General features: G+C 55.7%; 1 protein-coding gene across 2 annotated transcripts in view; it reads left to right on the top strand.

Annotated features, from left to right (window-relative positions):
- SDK1 (sidekick cell adhesion molecule 1) overlaps positions 1 to 18212 on the top strand; it is a 431538-nt gene that overhangs the window by 370862 nt on the left and 42464 nt on the right. For both annotated transcript variants that reach the window (XM_033096781.1, XM_033096780.1), the window contains 4 exons: positions 957 to 1058; positions 14035 to 14150; positions 16159 to 16345; positions 18062 to 18199. In XM_033096781.1, coding sequence (XP_032952672.1) covers positions 957 to 1058; positions 14035 to 14150; positions 16159 to 16345; positions 18062 to 18199 — 543 coding nt within the window. The remainder of the gene's footprint in view (positions 1 to 956; positions 1059 to 14034; positions 14151 to 16158; positions 16346 to 18061; positions 18200 to 18212) is intronic.

The following is an 18212-nucleotide window of genomic DNA, read 5'->3' as shown; positions in this document are numbered from 1 at the left end:
CATTTTAACCATTTTTAAGAGTTAGTGGAGACCGGCTCCGTTGAGGACGGCTCCCTTGCAGCTCTCGCTCCAGGCCAGAATTATGGGTTATGAAGAACGACGGGCTGGCCCAACCCTTGCAGCTTGTGCACAGCCCCCTGGTTTGTCTCAGCTGACTCCCAGTGTCCCCTTCTCCTTCTGTGGACTCAGCAGCCACTCAAGCCCCCGGTTGAGACTAACAGGCCAGGCTGGTATGGGTACCGAGGCCACTTCCGGTGGGTTCTCTGCAGGGCAGTACAGCTGCAGCAGCCACGTGGGCACAACCTTGTTGGCATTTCTGGGAGTGGCCATGGGAGCACGTAGGTTTCTGATTCATCGAACCTTCGCTGAGCTAGTAGCTTGCTAGGAGGCGAGACACACAGGCCCAGCCTGTCACCATTCACACCGTTCACCCAGGTGACCAGACAGGGGCCTTAGGAAAGCCAAGCTACTGATGAAGCAATGTTAAGAAGCTTCCAGAATTTTTCCTGTAAAAGTCAGCTACTTCTGGCACGTCTCTTACGCTTGGCCATCTGCCCTGTGTAATTCTCTACCCGTGACCTCACACACCCTTTCTTCCCAGGACACAGTCATTAAAAACACAAAGGACTCTGGTTTGCCTAGATACATATTAAGTGCCAGGCTCTTACTCCATCTGTTCTTACTTTTAAGGAGAGATTCTACACCAGAAGGCAAGCCCCCACCGCGCCCTGTAGCCTACATGCTTCCCCTTAGGAGAGGGCCGAGTGCAGGGCGGGACAGGTCCCTGCTTCATCGGGTGGCCGCTCATCGCTGACCCGGAGACGGAGGGCAGGGGTGTGCGGGTGACACGGAGGCAGCCCCTCCCAGGCCCTGGGAGACACGCCTCACTGACCCCCGGGAGCGTTCCCAGGGAGGGAGGTGGTCCTCACAGGCTGACCCGTGTCCGTCGCCTGCAGACCTGAAGAAGTACCGGCGCTACGAAGTGCTGCTCACAGCCTACAACATCATCGGCGAGAGCCCGGCCAGTGCGCCCGTGGAGGTCTTCGTCGGCGAGGCCGGTAAGCCCCGGCGTCGCCACCCGGCAGCCGGCAGCCACGGCGAGTGGCATGGCCCAGTGCTGTCAGGGCCAAGCAGTGTCCGGTGTCATTGAAGAGCACAGTGCTGGCGGGCAGGAGGTGTCCAGGTCATAGGCTTGGCCGCGGGCGGAAGCGAGGGATTGGGTCTTGCTTCTGAGACTCAAGGGGTTTGATTAACACCCGGCGGCACTGTGTCCTCAGACCTGCTCTAGGGAGCGATACTGCTGCCTCCGTGGGGGTTGGGCTGTGAGCCTCAGGTCTGGAGGGACGATGTGTGTGCCCTGTCACCCGCATCCCTGCCTGGGCCTCGGCAGTGGACCCGGGACCAGCGTCCACCTGACTCCTGGTAACAGCCCCTGCTCGGGTCTCAGAAACCCACGTAGGTCACAGTTTCTACCTTTTTCGATGAGACATGGCCCTGAGTTTGTTTCAAGGACCTCCCCTTCTGCAGGCTAATGCACCGTGAGATGTCTTGTCAGATGTCAAGACCAGGTTGTGCCCAGCGTGGCCTCGGTAACCAGAGCACCCCCTGCCCTCTGGCCGGAGGGGCTGTGCCCGCAGAGAATCACACTGCCCGAGGCAGACAGTTATATTCTGCGAGGTGGCCGATGCCTGGACTTGTGCTCAGATCTGCTGGGATAGTCAGAAGGGTGACGCTTCTGGCCAGAGTGACTGAATTCCCTCAGGACAGAAGCCCAGGCTTGTGGAGGAAGGAGATTTGGGCTGCCTGCCGGGCCAGCGCACACAAACACGTCAGGTGACATCTGCAATTTGGAGAGGCTGTCGTTATAAACCAGTAACAGCACCTAGGGTCTAGCTTAGCCAGATTTTTCTCGAATGGTCCAGTAGTATTTGCATGTGCGATGAGGACAGGTGACGTGAGACACCTGGGGCATACGTCGCAGTGGCCTTTCTACACAAAAGTCTGTCCCACAGGGTCACTGGGAGCCAGTGGCTGGGGCTGGGTGTTCCGGGAGGGGGGGCCTGCCACAGCGGAGGGCACGGCTCATGTGGGTCCGTAAGAGGGAGTGCTCCAGCCACGCTCTGGCACGTGGCCCTGTCTGGATACCGAGGGGAGAGGTGGTCATGTGGTGGGTTGAGGGGATCACACAGCCAGCCAGCCCAGAACTGCAGACCCTGTACTCTAGGGTTAGGACCCCGGCATCAGGGCGGCTCGGGGCACTCCAGGCAGGCCGCAGTCCCAGGGGCCAGGCGGACGTCCAGCGAAAGGACTAGGGCCTGGGAGGGAGACCAGGTAGGCCCTAGGGGCCACGTCGGGTCAGCCAGGTGACCATGGGCTTGAAGCCTAGCTCCGGGCTCTAGTTCTGGTTGGTCGGTTAGTTTCGTATTGTGGTAAAATACATACAACGTGAAATTTGCTGTCCTCATGGTTTGTAAGTGTCCAGTACTTCAGCACATTCACACTGTTGTACAGCCGTCCCCACTGTCCATATCCAGAACTTTCCATCTTCCCAAACTGAAACCCACACCTAGCAAGCAGTCTCTTCTTCCCCCATCTCCTGCCCTGGCAGCTTCTAATGCTCTTTCTGTCTGTGAATTTGCCCTGGACGTTGTGTACACGTGGGATCACGGGGTGTGTGTCCCTCTGTGTCTGGCTCCTCTCCCTCTGCATCATGTCCTCAGGTCCACACGCGCTGTGGCGGGCGTGGGCACTCCTCCTGGCCGAGTGGTGTTCCCATGTTCCATACACCACGTTTGTTTATTCCACTGTTGAGGGACACTCAGTGTTCCCATCTTTGGAGTTTGTGAGTGCAGCTGCTGTGAGTGAGGATGGAGCAGGTCAGCTGCCGCGCTGAGCTGACCCTCAGCCCACGTGGGGCGGGGGGGTCGCCCTGACGCAGGACGCTGGCTTCTGCTGCTCCCTGGGCCACTCGTCTCCACCATCCTCCACAGGGGATCTGCTCCAGCTCTTTCCTACAGGCCTGTCCTCCCAGATATACACCTGCTCCCCCGTGGTGGCTCCCAGCCACTGTGTCCAGGTCCTTTCTAGTCCCCAGAGGGAAAGGGATACCCTTCCCTCCATGGACAGGCTCCCAGGGCCTGTCCGACCCCAAACATGCAGGCTCCGAATAGCCAGCCACGTTGCTGATGCAGCTTCAAGAAGATGCTACGAATCAGAGCCAAGCTGGTGCCTGTGCCGGACGCCCAGGGCGTGCCCTGTAGAGTCTCATGAAGTTGACTTGTGCACAGAGCACGTGGGTGCTATTCACCCTCATCCCCGGGGTGAGTCTTGCTCGCGCTCTGGGACCCAGGCCTGCTGGCTTCGCCGCCCTCGAGGCAGGCTTCCCGGTTCTGCTCCGGCACCCAGGTCCTTGGCCATTTCATGAAGACGTCTGCATGTCGCCATCAGATGGGACGGTCCTGTCCTGTATGTCTGCCCCCTCCCTGGACCATGGCCGTGGTCTCAAAACTCTCCTCCTCCTGGGCTCAGGACCAAAGGGGCTCAGACGACTTTGCCATCCTGCAGATGACGGTTCCAGAACTCCCATGAGGACCGTGCAAGAGAGCAGCAGTGGGCACCCCAGGCCCGGGGACGTGCCTGGCACTTGGGCTGAATCGAACGCCAAGGAATTCATGTCTCAGAACAGGTGGTAGTCATGGGGTGACCCGGGGCCTCGGAAGAGAAGTTCAGCAGTTCCGGTCATGTGGCCAGTTTTGGGGACGGTGGCCCAGAAGAAACACTGTGTTTTGCCCGCCGTTGTTGCTGATGAGAAAAGTGAGGCTCAGAGATGCATCACTTTGCCAGGTTTGCATAGCGGGCAGAGCCCAGCTGGCCAGGCCAAGGTCTCCTGCCATCCGCAACTGCTCTGGCCGGCCGGCCGTGTGTCTGGAGGTCCTTCCCAAGGCACCTGGTGCTGGACTCCTCTCCATGGCTGGCGGGCGGGGGTACGGAGGGTCCCACAAGTGTCCACATACCTGTCCTTGCTCTGGTTGGCTCGGGGTCCCTGCACTCAGATCTCCTGCTCCCCGCCCCTGGCCGCAGTGCCAGCCCTGCAGTTGGGCTTCTGAGCTGCTGTCAGCCTCTGCGTGTTTCTCTGTCATCTGTGTTTATACTGCAGAGAATGTTCTGGAATGAGGATGCCAGTGCTTGTAGCATTGCTGCCAGTGAGTCACTGCCGTCCCAGGCTCTGCCTCTCGCAGGCCAAGCGCCCCCTGTAGTGATGCCATGTGGCAGTGGGCGGCACTGCGAGCCAAGCTTCCAGAAAGTGGTTAAATCGGGCCAGTGTCCCGTCACTCAGCTACGCATCCCATCGTATCACCCACTAGTCAGCTTACGTGGAAACTGAGACTGAACTGGGAGCCAGACCAGGGATACTTTCAGCCCAGAAAAGGAAGAGTCTGTGCGCTGCCTTACAAGTCTGGGTGTTGGCTCTACAGTTTCCAGCTGTGTGACCATGGGCTTGTCACTTGCCCACCCTGAGCTCCGTCTTGAGGTGTTGTGGACGAGAGGGGAAGCTGGGAGCTGGGAGCTGGGAGTGAGGAGACCGGGTCCCTACGTCGTCCGTCCGCTCGCAGCACGAATGTCCGGAACGTGCCAAAACCAGAGTGGTTGGTATTTGGTCAGCGAATGGCTGAGACCCCCCAACTCCACTCTGCCCTCCCTTGCTCCAGACGGTCCCTGCCCTGAACTGTGGGCTCTAACCGAGTCCTCTTATTTGCGGCCAGGGGTAATGCTGTGAACTGGGGTTGATTTCTGGGCCGGAGGGTCCCAGTCTCTCTGTCACAGGGTCATGGGGGAGATTCAGGGAGGCTGAAGACGTGAGGTGCTGGCACAGCGCCTGGCCCAGAGACGCTCGGCCAGTTGTTAGCAGGCGTCCACCTGAACATCAAGGGCGGGGTCAGGTGAGCCCCTGACTGCGGCCACATCGGCGTCCCCCTGAGCCTCAGCCCACTTTTAAAGGCAGAATGGACTCCTGTCTAAATCCAAACGGCTCCGTCTGTAGAGCTGGGATGACATGGCAGGGGAGAGGGAACCCCAACAGCCTAAGGCAGGTCTGGCCAGAGCAGGAATACTTTCAGCCCAGAAAGTGACGAATCAGCCAAACGCTGGGCCTGGACCTGAACTGGTGGCCCAGACACACCTGACACCAGAGGCTTCTCCTGGGGCCTGGGACCCTGGGTCTGGGTCTTAGGATGACAGGACACTCTGCATAATCAGTGTGGCTTGTGTGGCCCAGGTGTGCCATTGGGTGGCCTTCCTGGGACTCCAGCTATTACTGGACAGGCAGGAAGGAGCGTGTGGGGGCCAGTGGCCATGGGCGCCTGCGGGACAGGTGGCTGCTGTCGGGCGTGGGGTGCATGTGCCTGGGCTTCATGGGGACGGGACACAAGGTCGGTCTCATCCTTTAGCTTTCTGCCATGAAAAGTCATCATCTTAAAGATTCCCACCTGGGACGTAGACTGAGCACCCAGGTCGCCGTTTCCAAGGGCGTGGCTGCCCGGGCAGGCAGACTCCTGCGATCATGCCCCTTCTCTCATTTAGTCAAAGCATTCCCTCAGCCCTTTCCACACACAAGCAGCAGAAGCTCCAACAGGGGCCGCCCACCTGGTCCAGGACCCTCCTCCGCCTGGACGGCCCTCATTGCAGAGGCTCACCAAGTGTCACAACCTGACTGTAGTGTCACTGCCTTGGACAGATGTTTCTCTGATAAGGTCCAGGAGCAAAGTCCCCCCCCCACCCCCGCTCTCCCCGACATCATCTACTGCTTGACTCTTTGTGGTGCACATTAATCACGTTTCAAATTGTTGCACAGTCGAGTCTGACGACTCTTCTTAGTCCTATCGTCATCTGTTCTGTCTCCAAGCCTTCCATTCATACCACTTTATCGCACATTTTTCATATTTAGTAGTGCTCGTCCTATTCTGTTCTGTTTTCTAAAACTTCTCAGACATTCTATGAACTTTACAATCATTTTGGCAAATTCTCAAAACAGCAAATTCTGCTGGGATTTTTATGGAAAGTGTATTCAATTCGAAAGTGATGGAGAAAATCTTGATATCGTCATTGTGTCCATACCTCCTCTCCAGGGACTGGCCTGTCTCCTGCCTGTGTGGCAGGAGTTGGTAGCTTTCAGGCTCAGAACCGCGTGGCCTCCTGGGTCATTTCCCGCAGCCTCACTGTGCTTGTTCTGTGTGTCCCAGCACCGGGTGCCCGCTCCAGCCTCCCCAGGTCCAAGCCCGAGGCTGAGCTCCACCTGGTTATTGAGGCACATTGAATGTCAGCCCAGCAATGAGTGGAACTTTATCGAGTCTCCAAAACAGGGAGCCGGGACTGCTCCTATGTCCCATGGGAGGTGCCCACAAGAGTGCAGCTCAGCAGCCAAATGTCCGGACCCACGGGCGTGACAGGGAAGGGAAAACAGACCCGCAAACAGTATTGATAAGCATTCCATTGCTTTTGGTGGCATTTGGGTCGCTTTGGGCGTATGTGTTGCTTCAGAAAACAGAAAAGTATCTTGAAACCATTGGTTTGTTTTTTAAGAACGCAGAACTTATTGTAGAATGCAGGTTCTGCCTTTCTTATAAGTACTCCAAGTTTTTAATTACTGTTGGTTGAAGTGAGAAAAAAAATCACACAGCTTCTTGCTGTTTTAGCACCCCCTAGTGACAAATAAAGCCAGGGCTGGAGCCTTTAGTGACATTGAAAGGATGCAGAGCAGGGAGGGCTTGAAAACATGCGTGTAATGCAGAGTAAGTGGCAGTCTGCAGAGTAATTAGCGTGGCTGCCCTGCACGCCACACAACCATTCGGTGGGACTCCAGGTAATTCTGAATGGAGTACATGGTCCTAAAGTTACGAAAACCTAGGCCATTTCTCACTGTGTCAATGGCAGTGCCCCCTCACCTCCGCCCCCTGCCGGCGCAGTCAGTGCTGTGTAGGGGAGGTGTGGAATTACACCTAGGTGGTCACGAACAGTTGAATGGACGTCTGTTGACAGACTGCTGTGTGCCAGGTGGGAATAGCTGTCTCTGGTTCCCAGATGAGTAGGTGACGCTCAGAGATTCTCTGAAGCTGAAGCTGAGGGCCCCTCGGGGGCTCGCTTGATGCAAACACTCTGTGAACCAGTTGCCAAGGACTTCAGACCCGGACCCTGCAGTGGAGCCTCCGCTGCGCTGTCCGTGGCCTGACCCGCAGGCAGCGCACACGTGAAAGCGGGTCTGCCGTCCCCTCGCAGCACCAGCCAGAGTTGTGACCTTTTGCTGCCTCTGCCAGGCTCTGTCTCCAGCACCCCTTATCCCAGAACCCCCTCTCCGTGAGGCCTGGTGGGGAAGCCCTGTTGAGTTGAAAGCTCTCTACAAGCACCCTGGGGGGTGGGGTGCTGAGCGGGGTGAGGGGGAAGAGGCCTGGGGCGGGAGTGACAGGAGCGGATGCTCCAAGAACTCAGGGTGCTCGCAGGACAGAGTCAGACATGGCCCCTGGGAGACGTGAGAGAGAAAGAGAATGGCCCTGATGTGGCCTCATTAATGCTGGGACAGAGGGAGGGGCAAGGACCTCCCCCAGTGTGAGCTGAAACCTCTAGCAGAGGTTCATGGAAACCTCTAGAATCACCATCCCCACCCATCCTCACACTGCTGCCAGAGAGATTCTTCCTGTCACTTTCTCTTTCAACCCCTCTGTGGATCCCCATTGTCTGTAGAGGGAAAAATAAAATCTGCGCTCGACCCCTGCTCCAGTCTGCCTTCTGGGATCACTTCCAGTCTCGTTCTGCACCCTCCCTGTGTTGTTCCAGCCACATGAGCATCCTGTCCCCAAATCCGGCGTCTCTCTGGTGCCCCATGTGTTCATACCTGCCCCCTCATCTGGTTCATCACCTTTCCCAGCAGACACGGAAGCCAGAAAATGTGGGTCGATACATGACATTATTGATAAACTATTTCCATCAACATAAGAAGGTTATGGAGAATATTTGGAAGGGACCCACATGTCACACAACCCAATGTCCGAGTCCTATGCAAATCCTCTGGGGAGTCTTTGGTTTCCCATACTGGCTGTGGGCCAAGGGCTTGTCATGGAGCACCCAGTTGTTCAGCCTGCAGGCCCTGAAGGGGGAGAGACCCCTGAGGAGCACACTCTGGTCAGAGGGGTATGGCCTGGAATGGGACCCCAAAGGGGCTGAGCTCTCCAGGGCCAGCTCCACAGGGTGTGGAGCCTCCTGCAGAAGGCCAGGAGCTGAACTTTGCAGGATGAACAGACAGCAATGTACGAGTCAGTTACTGCCGCATAACAAATTAGCCCAACCTAGCTGCTTAGCACAACATACACTTGTAACCTCACAGTGTCTGTGGAAATCAGAACACAGCTTAATTGGGCCTCTGCTTTGGGTCTGTCCCAAGGGGTCAGTGAGGGCTGTCATCTCCCTGAAGGCTGGCCAGGGAAGAGTCATTCCTAAGCTCACTGGCATGGTTGCTGGCAGGACTCAGTTTCCTGGGCTGTTGGACCGAGGCCTCCCTGAGTTCCTTGCCATGTGGGCCTCTCCATAGAGCATCCTGCAGCATAGCTTCCTTAGCGAAGCAGGAGAGAGCCCGCTGGAGGGGGCACTACAAAGAAGGCTCGGTCTCCTACGACCTAGTCACAGTGCTGCCACCCACCACGTTTGCCATACTCTACTGGTCAGAAGCCACTCACTTGTCTAGCCCATTCAGAGGAGGGGATTCCCCGGGGCTGTGAGTCCCAGGAGGTGGGTTGATGGAGCCATCTCCATGATCCACGATGCCCACATCCAAGGCTATGGAAGACAGAGTGCTCGTGCCTCACCTCTGCTGCTCTTGGTTCATAAGGGAGCCTGTCAGCACGCAGTGATATAATTCCTTATGCTCCATGAGTACGAGGCCCCCGGGACCGGTGCCCACGCACCCCACTGGGCAATTCACTGGCAGTGAGCCCCGACTCGTGTGCGGAACTCCTCCCCTTGAGCGTCTGCTCTTTGCTCCGCCACAACTCGTTTCATCTCAGAAACCCTTTACCTTGGTGTTTTCTTCTCTTTTAAAAACAATGAAACTGAGGCTCAGAGCAATTGAACAGTGGCCTAAGGCCCACGGGCTGAACCCAGATCTTAAAAATCACCGTCTAGGGCCTTTCCCAAGACCTCCCATCTACAGTGTCTATAGTCTGGAACACAAAGCATTTATTTTTGTTTAAAAAAAAAGTTTTTGTGACCAGTTTCCTGATATTTCTTGTTAAGCTTCCTTAGAGTCGTTTTTGGTTCTGGCTCCACAGTGAGGTGGTAAGAGGTGAGACTGGGGGCTTGGAGCGCAAAGAAAAGCACGGCAACAGAGTGAGATGTGGTGGTCTGAGATGTGGTGGTCGGAGGCTGCTCCCTAAATCTACGACCATGGCCTTAAAGCCCCTGCCTGCCCCAGAATTTTGCTGTGAGGGAGGCTCTGCTCGTAGCCAGGCTGCCAGGTTGACTGTGAATCAAAAATCACACACTAGCTGAGTAACTTGGGCAGGTTACTTAATGCCTTGGCCTCAATCTTCCCATCTGTGTAATGGAGGCAAAGACTAATGTCCACCTTAGGGTTGTGAGGATAGTATGAACCCAGAGAACGGCTTGGAAGAGTTACCGGGTTACCTGGCCTGAGGAAAGCACCCTCAATATCGTGGTCAGCACTGCCATTCACATCCCACTGGTGGGTCGCTAGGATTCCAGCAGCTGGCAAACTAGATATTACCACCACTTGCTTTTGCCTTCATAACTCCTGTAGGTTTCCAGAGAGATGGGCTTTAGCTTAGAGAAGGGTGACCATGTCCCTCAGGTTCATTACCGATTTGTCAGATATTTCTCACTCTGAACTGTCTGTTGTCAGCTTTGTTAAAAATTAGGGTCTGATTAACGGCTCATTTACAGACCTGGAGGTCCTGAGAGTGGGGCTCAGGGTTGCCTGGCTGTCTGGGGTGCCTGGGCATCGGACGTCCTGTTCGGAAGGGCAGTGACTCACTAGCCTTTCTTTCAGGGGACTGTGCGCCGGCCCAGAAGCCAGGCCTTAGTGTTTTCAGGCTCGGCTATTGAGATGCCGCCCCTCCTTGCTTTCCTGCACTGAGTCAGTGGTTGCTGTCTCCCCACTGACTTGTCCCCTGCCGAGCTGAAGCACTCTGATCCATTTAAAGCTCCTGTAGTATGGAGAAGGCCCCAGAGGCCACGTAATTACCCAGACCTGGAGTCTGTCTCCAGGTATCCTGCTTAGGGGAGCAGATGTGTTGGCAAAGTTTGCTGGGAAGGTAAATTACATTAGAGAATTCTATTTCCTGTTTACTTCAACAGGAAATCAGAAAGTGTTTGACCAGAGAAATGTTGATATAATTAAAGTGTACTGATGAATGTAGAATTTTTTTAATCATATAAAAAATATTATTTTATTATATTGAAACATAAACAATGATCCTCAGATTACTTGTTAAAAACTTGCTCTACCCAAATAATAAATCACTGGGTCACAAAAAGTGAAAGTGGAACCCTAACACGGTGTGTGTGTGGGTGCCCAGCAGGGCCTAGGTCAGCTCTGGCACCAGGACACTGACACCCCGCTGGCTCACCCCTTCCCTTCCTGCCTCCCACACTGCCCTTCTCATTGTCACATGTTCCTTCTCCCGTTATTTAACAAACAGCCGGATGTACTATTTTCTGGGGAAAACCCCACCTCCCCCAGCCAGAAATGACCTCTCCTGGCTCTTTGAACCCGTCCTCACATTCAACGCTGAATTGTGATTATTGTGATTTCTCTGTCTTGTTAAACTTGTCTTTCACCTCTTCGTACCTACCCACCCCTCCGCCCGAAGACTGGGGCCCCGTTGATACTCAGGAAAATTCCAGCAAAGTCATGCTGTGGCAACAGATGACTGCCGAGTCCCAGTTGCTTAAACACCAAACATGTATTTGTCCCTCATATTCCCTGTCCTGCAAGGCCAGCTGCTACATCTCTCCTGCTTCCTGTTGTCTCCTTCCCAAGACACAGACTGAGGGCCCAGCCGGTGTGGGGCCCGCTGCTCTTGTGTAGTGGGAAGAGGAGGTAGCGGACCACGGAACCCTCTGGAAGCATCTGCCAGGAAGTGGCCCATGTCACTTCTGCCTACGTGTCACTACTACTCCCCTGCTCAGGGCCAAACTAGGATGGGGGAAGCGTGCGACTGTCCCTCAGGAGCGGGACTGGATGGACGACCCTCCCACCGAGGGCAGTGGGTATTTTGAATGAGCATGTGACGGGCTGAATGAATAAACACACCCTGTCACTGCAGTTAACAAGTCCTGCAGCACAGAAAGTTTCCCACGCTCTCTCAAGCCGCTGCTTATTTACCAGATGCCTCTATGGACACGTTTTCCTTTCCTTTCCATGGTTCGAGCACACTGGCGCCTGTCCAGCTACCTCACCTCATAGCAGAGGGTCTTACACTCGTGTGAGAGGGGCCACAGTGCAGGGCCCTGAGGAGGGGCCCGGGTTTGCAGGGTCGTGAGACACGGAGCTGGGGGCCGTGGGGGATCCTCCACTCACCAGCACAGTACGACTGAGGCAGGCAGCCTCTGTGTTCTGACGGCTACTCAGTGACGCATGTGGTGGCCGCGGCGGGGGCAGTGAACCTGTCCAGGGGGTCCAGCAACATGGACAAAGTGCTGTGTGGGGCTTGCCCACAAGTGACCAGCCCATAACACCCCACTTTGCAGAATCCCAGAAGATTCCAGAAATCTCTGGAGTTCCGCTATCGTGGTCAGGCGCAGGGTGCCTGTACAAGTGCCCGTAGTTTCTCTGTCACTGCCTTGCAAGCTCTCTCCCAGGACATGGCGGCGCCCGGCCAGGTGGCAGGAGTGGTCCCGCCGAGGACTGTGTCACTGCCATGTGAGAGCATCGTCGGCGTTGACATTAGACACCCAGAGGGAATCCGCTTCGTACCTTCACCTTTGAAGGCAAGCTGGGTATCAGCAAAGGCCAGTGATTGCTGGGCCAAATGCTTCTTAAAAATAATTTCATGCATTTTAAAAAGCATTTTTATCTGAAATTAGTGTTCTCCATACACCGCAAATGCTAAGGTGGGAAAACGACAGATAATGGCTCATCAGATGCTCTTTCGGTTTCCAACCAAACACGCCTTACGACGGGCGAGAATTTGATCCAGGTTGTACACAGCGGTGCCTCCCTAAAAGTTCACGTTCCTGCTGCCAGCGTAGACCCGGAGCTTGCAGGAGCCCAAAACAGAAGCCTGGAAACCGACATGCTTTGCTCCGCGTTTACTTATATTTTCCTCTTCCTTGCTTGTGTCATCATCAAAAAAGTCGTTGTCACCTGCAGGATTTTTATGGCAAAAAAACGCCATGCTGCAGGATAGCTGGTGGGTACACCAAAGCATCGCAGCGTGGAGACAGCAGTGCTTGTGGCTCAGCCGCAAGGACGGGACCAGGGACTTCGCCCAGCACATGCCAACCGAGTGCAGGGCACGTGGGCCCCTGGATTCCAGGGGTGCTCCTGCTGCTCATGGATGCCACTGGCTCCCGTGGATGTGCCCGTCCGGAGCGTGTTTCTATTACAGCAGCACCTTTGAAAAGGAAACTTTGGGGTGGGGTGGGGGGACCACGCACAGACGGTTCTAACCCACTACCAGCGTAATGGCCGTGCTCAATTTTGCCTTTCACATTTTAATTGTACGACAGTAATTTTGGATAGACTTGCCGATGGCAAACATGCAAAAGACATTAACTTTATTTATGTTTTGGATTATTAATGTGGCTGTTAAAATTCCTCCAGTTAGTTTTGATTGAATTGTTTTTTTGTGTGATTCTGTTGTTTAATGGAGCGGTAAATAAGAGTTTCTGATAATGAGGCCGAGCATCTGTCACAACAACCTGGTGTGGGTTATTAGCATTTCCATTCACGGCGGGGTGGGCAGCCATAATACGGGAAGCACACAGTTAGAGCAAAATAAATAGTTGGTGTCAGGCTGAGTGGGTGTTAATTACTATTTTATTCTACGTTGGGGGGAGGGAGGGGAATGTGGGGAGGGGGTGACTAAGAAGGTCATTCTCTCCAGAGAAGGCCTCCCAGAGAGCCTTGTGCTGGGCTGTCTCCCTCCATAGCGACTGTTTTATCGTTTCCATTCATGGCCTGTAAACAGACTCGAGTCAAAAGGCAGCGCTCCTGGGCCACAGGCCCAACTGGTGCTCACACTGGTGCTCTGTCTCCTGCAGCCAGGCCCCCAGGACAGCCCTGATTTCAGCACAGATTTCAACAGGGAGTGCCCAGCAGGGAGGACGGAGGGGTCCCAGCAGGCAGAGCAGACTGTCTTTCGAGAGTACCCAGCTTGGAGAAATGTTCTGAAGTGTGCGCATGCGTTCTCTCTCTTACGCCCCACCTCCCAGTGGCCACCTGGGGAGGCGACGGCCATGATGTCCTCGTCAGTGATCTTTCGCCCTTTCTATGCAGTGTGGCCCTGCTGACACCAACACAGCACCTAGCGGTGTCCCCAGGTGGAAGGGAAGGGGTAGGGGCCTCACAGAGAAACAGGGATCAGTGAGGTCCGTGTTTCCGTCCCTCGTGGAGGGCCAGCCATGTGTCTGCAGACTCCTGAACTGGGGATGGAGACGCAGATGCCTTCCTTCTCCCCACGCCCGTCGGAAACGTCACGCCTCCCTCAGTCTCCTACACACGTGACCACGTCAGTGTCACCGAGCTCATTAGAGCAGCTCCTCAGGCCGACTTTGTGTCTCAGTCACGAAGCGTGTAGAGTTGTGCATCGCGCCTTTGTTTTCAGACCCTCTGCTGAGTCTCAGTATGATCAGTTTTCTTTGGAATTCTCCAAATTTTGTTTCATGCATTTAAAAACGTGAGTCTGGGAAGGGTTTGCAGTGTTCTCTGGCGCAAGGCCGGATGGTCCAGGCCACAGTGTCTGTCTCAGGAGCCCCGCACATGTCGTCAGACTCCTCAGCTGTCCTCCTGTCCTGCTCTCTCCCCAGCCCCGGCCATGGCCCCGCAGAACGTGCAGGTGAGCCCGCTCACGGCCAGCCAGCTGGAGGTCACCTGGGACCCGCCGCCCCCCGAGAGCCAGAACGGGAACGTCCAGGGCTACAAGGCAATGCTCCCTCGCACGGTTTGGCTCTTTCTTCCAGGTCGCCATATGCCAGGATGAGTAGCCTAAATTCCCAGATGGAATCCAGGCCCCTCCACGCTGCCGCTCTCGGCTCACTCGGTCTTCCGGTTCCCACCACAGACACCCCACAGAGCTATGAGCCGTACTGAGAGGCTGTAGCAGGCTTAGCCCAGCCTCACCCCTTGGCCTGGGAGAGGGGGCCTGGTTCACTCTGCAGCTGCTTTGTGCCCGGGACCCCTCCCTCCCAGGCCCGGCCAGGGAGCCATCCTCCTCCCGCACCCGCTCTGGGAGTCTCCAGTATCTTTGCTGACAGTAAAACAGCACACTGAAGAAAACAGTTCCTTCATCCCAGCTCTGCCCTCGGGTCTCTATTGAACGTTACGTGAATCTCTTGATTCAGTAGGTTCAGAGTAAGGCCCAAGAATGTGCATTTCTAACAAGTTTCCCTGGGGGTGGGGGTGTTCCTAGGAACCTGACTTTGAGAAACACCACACTAAAATGTTATGATTACAGATTAGTTAAATATTCCAAAGATTGGATAAAAGAAAGGCAGCAGGCCAGACCAATAAGAGTGTCAGGTGATGAATAATCCCAGAGTCGGTCTATGCCTTGCAGTGGTCTGTCTCTAAGATCATGGCTGCAGAGTGAGCTCAGAGCCCATGAAATCCACTAAAACCATCCTGGAGAAAACAGCCCGCTGCTATTTCATGAAAATCCCCCATCCTTCACCAGAATGAATTTCCTTGTCCGGTCTGTGGGAGCCCAAGTTGATCCGTCATCAAATTCTATGGGTTAACCCACCCTGACGACTATTGGATCAATTAAATGTCCATTTAAAAATGATTTTTGTAGGTGTTTTATGAAAATAAGTACCTTCCTCCGTGGCAGGGCTGTTACAGTGATTAATGAGGTAATGGAAAGGCTCGTGAGCTCGCAGGCAAGATGCCATTTATGTATGTCCAAAATATGTTTCCTAATTTCCTTAATGATAAAGACACTGAACTTGGATGTGGGTCTCAAGTGAGGAGGAGTCAAGCAGAGGACCTCGCCTGGTCAGTTCAGAGAGCAGAAGCTGGGCTGCCTCTTGCCGGTGGAAATAAGCCACACTCACCCAGCAGGGCAGCTCCAGTGTGTGCAACACACGCGTGTGAGAGGCAAGAAAGCTGGCCGGGCTGCTCTGGGCACCTCTCACGCATGGGCGAGCTGCTCTGATGGCCTGGTCAGAGGGGATCTATGGATCAGGGTTCTCTTCGGGCAGCCTGGCTGACACTGCCCGGGCAGTGGTTCTCGGCCAGCTGATAGGGAAGCAGTTCTGGCAACTTCTGCCAACCTTCGTCCAGGACATAAGTTCACCTGCAAGCACATGAAAACTCAGTGAGAGGGAACGGGATCCAGGGGAAACGTGGGGTCGTCCCACCGGGGCTGAGCCCAGCGTGGTTTTTCTCCATGTTGTTTTTCCTTGTTTTAATGACCCACATTCACCGAAAACTGATGTCGGCCTTGACCCAAATGTGGGAGTTTGGGGGAAGCAGGGCGTCTGCCCACAGGCTGGAGCAGGCTTGGACATGTGGCCTCCCCGCTCTCCAGAAGCCTGGGGGAAGGGGCAGAGGCCATGTGTGAAGGTGCCAACAGAGCTAGGTCAGCAAAAGAAAGGACTTTCCTAGAAGCTGAAGGGCAGTGTCCGTCCGTCCTCAGCCCTGCTCCTGAGCAGTGTTTTGTTCACTTCGGCAGTGCTCAGGCTCCAGATGGGCCACTCAGAGCTGCGAATCGCCAGCTCCCCAAACCACATTAGCAGCCGTGGCTGTCGCTCCCCCTGGCACTGACCTCACTGCCCGTCCCCCACCCCTAATTCTGCAGGAAAAGGTTCCCTTTCACCCCCTCCCACCGCACAGCTCCAGGCATAGGCTCATCACTCCTGGCAGCTGGGAACAGATGGGAGTGGGGGCACCCAAACCGTGGCCCACCTGCAAACTCCTGCTCTTTCTAACAGATTTACTACTGGGAGGCAGACAGCCAGAACGAGACAGAGAAGGTGAAGGTGCTGCTCCTGCCAGACACGGTGCTGAAGTTGAAGAACCTCACCAGCCACACCCGCTACCTGGTCAGCATCTCCGCCTTCAATGCCGCCGGGGACGGGCCCAAGAGCGGCCCCAGGCAGGGCCGCACCCATCAGGCCGGTAGGCGCCCTGTTTCCTTTTCTCAGGCCTCTGTGGCACACACCGTCTGAGAGCAGCCCCTCTTTCTCCCCGTTGGCACAGCTCCTTTCTCTGCCTGCCCTGTGAGGCCTGACCCACTGGAGGCTCGGCCCGCTGTGTCGCTGGGCACTTGTGCACAGGCAGGAATGTCCGCGTTTGCCTCACGTGGTCCCTGGGCCATGCCTGGACCTGGTCCCACTCGGTAAATGTCAGCGGGGTATGAGCAGTGCACACTTTCCTCCAGAGCCTCCCAGGTCATGGGGGGCGGGGCGGGGACAAAGGGCTTTGCATCTGCACCTGGGTCTCGTTCCAAACCAGCAGGACCCATTCTAGTTCCCTCTGGAACTTCTTCTTAGCAGGGTTACCAGCGAGCGTGCCCAGAGCCCTGGGCAGTGAGCTCCTGGTGGGCTGAGCCCAGGCCACAGTACTGGGCATTCCCCTGGGTTTGAGGGCCACAGACCACCCCTGGAAACAGCTCGCCAGCTGTCTCAGACACATGCCCAGGCCAGGTCCGAGAGCTGGATGGGCTGTACTGCCAGCCTTGGCTCAGCTGTGGCCTCGCCCCCGTATGTAGGTCCCAGTATATGTTCTGAGCGGGTCCCCCACTCTTCCAGTGCAGCCTGGAGAACGCTGTGAAGCTGATCAGGTATCCCAAGGAGTGGCCTCTTGGCCTGGGATCCCGGGGAGCACTAAGAGCTCTTTGAAGGTGCTTTGTAGGATCCTGGGAGTCTGGCCAGGCAAGTGAGGGTAGGGGGTCCGTGGGGTAAAGACCCACCTCACTCAGGTCTCCTTGACATTCTGTGTATTCAGCCAACTGACACCCTCCCGAATAATTCATCTCCTGTCTCCTGAGCTTCACCCTTCCCATGGATGTACCTGACCAGCTTGGGACTCACCCAGCAGCCTGAGATGGGCCGTGTGTGGACTCAGCTGGAGGAACATGGGCAGGGGCCACATCAGGGCCAGAGGGCCCCAGGACTCGAGGGAGGGCAGAAGGGGGGACAAGCGGGTACCAGTTCAGTGGTCGCTCCTGAGACCGAGAGGAGCTGGGGTGCAGGGGAGACAGTCCCCACCCAGGCCCCAACTCCCGCCCCAGCCTCGCGTGGGGCCCAGGCAGGAGTGGCAGCCTAAGCAGGGTCAGCGTGCTGCCCGGCCACGAGCCAGGCCTTCGGCGGCAGCAGTAACGTCCTCCCACTCAGGACAGCTCCTCAGAGCCTCCCGCTCTCCAGACCGAGCGAGGACACTCTGAGGCAGAGTGCCATGTGGGATTTCAGATGAGGGCTGGAAGGGGCACCCTCTGAGACCTCCATGCCCCCGTGGGCAGCACCTGCGGCCAGCCCAGAGCCCCTCTCCCCAGACGAGGACAAGCGCCTCCGGAATCCTCCAGCAGCTGCTAGAAAATGGAGCAATCTGCCTTTCATTTTCTGTTCCCATCTAGTATTCATTTTTATGCCTTTGTCTTTGGGTCTCTCGGGCTCCTTTGTGTTGTCTGCTCTTCTCAAGAGGGACTGAGTTGCTGATTGATCCCAGGAAGTTCAGAGATGATCAATAAATCTCCTTTTCGTCAGATGGCAGGTAGACTTGTACTGAGTTGAAAACAGCTTCTAATGACATGTTTATTCCACAGGGGCAGAGACGTGTGTGTAGATGGTCCACAAAGAGCTTTAGTGAAAGTTCCTTTATGTTCTGTTCTTGCAGCTCCCGGGATCCCCAGCTTTTTGGCGTTCTCAGAAATAACCTCCACCACACTTAATGTTTCATGGGGTGAGCCGGTGGCAGTGAACGGCATTCTACAGGGCTACCGAGTGGTGTACGAGCCCTTAGCACCTGTGCAAGGTAAGGCCAGAGG

This window comes from Rhinolophus ferrumequinum, chromosome 24, assembly GCF_004115265.2.
Source record: "Rhinolophus ferrumequinum isolate MPI-CBG mRhiFer1 chromosome 24, mRhiFer1_v1.p, whole genome shotgun sequence".
Taxonomy (NCBI): domain Eukaryota; kingdom Metazoa; phylum Chordata; class Mammalia; order Chiroptera; family Rhinolophidae; genus Rhinolophus; species Rhinolophus ferrumequinum.
This window is presented reverse-complemented; position numbering and strand designations above follow the sequence as displayed.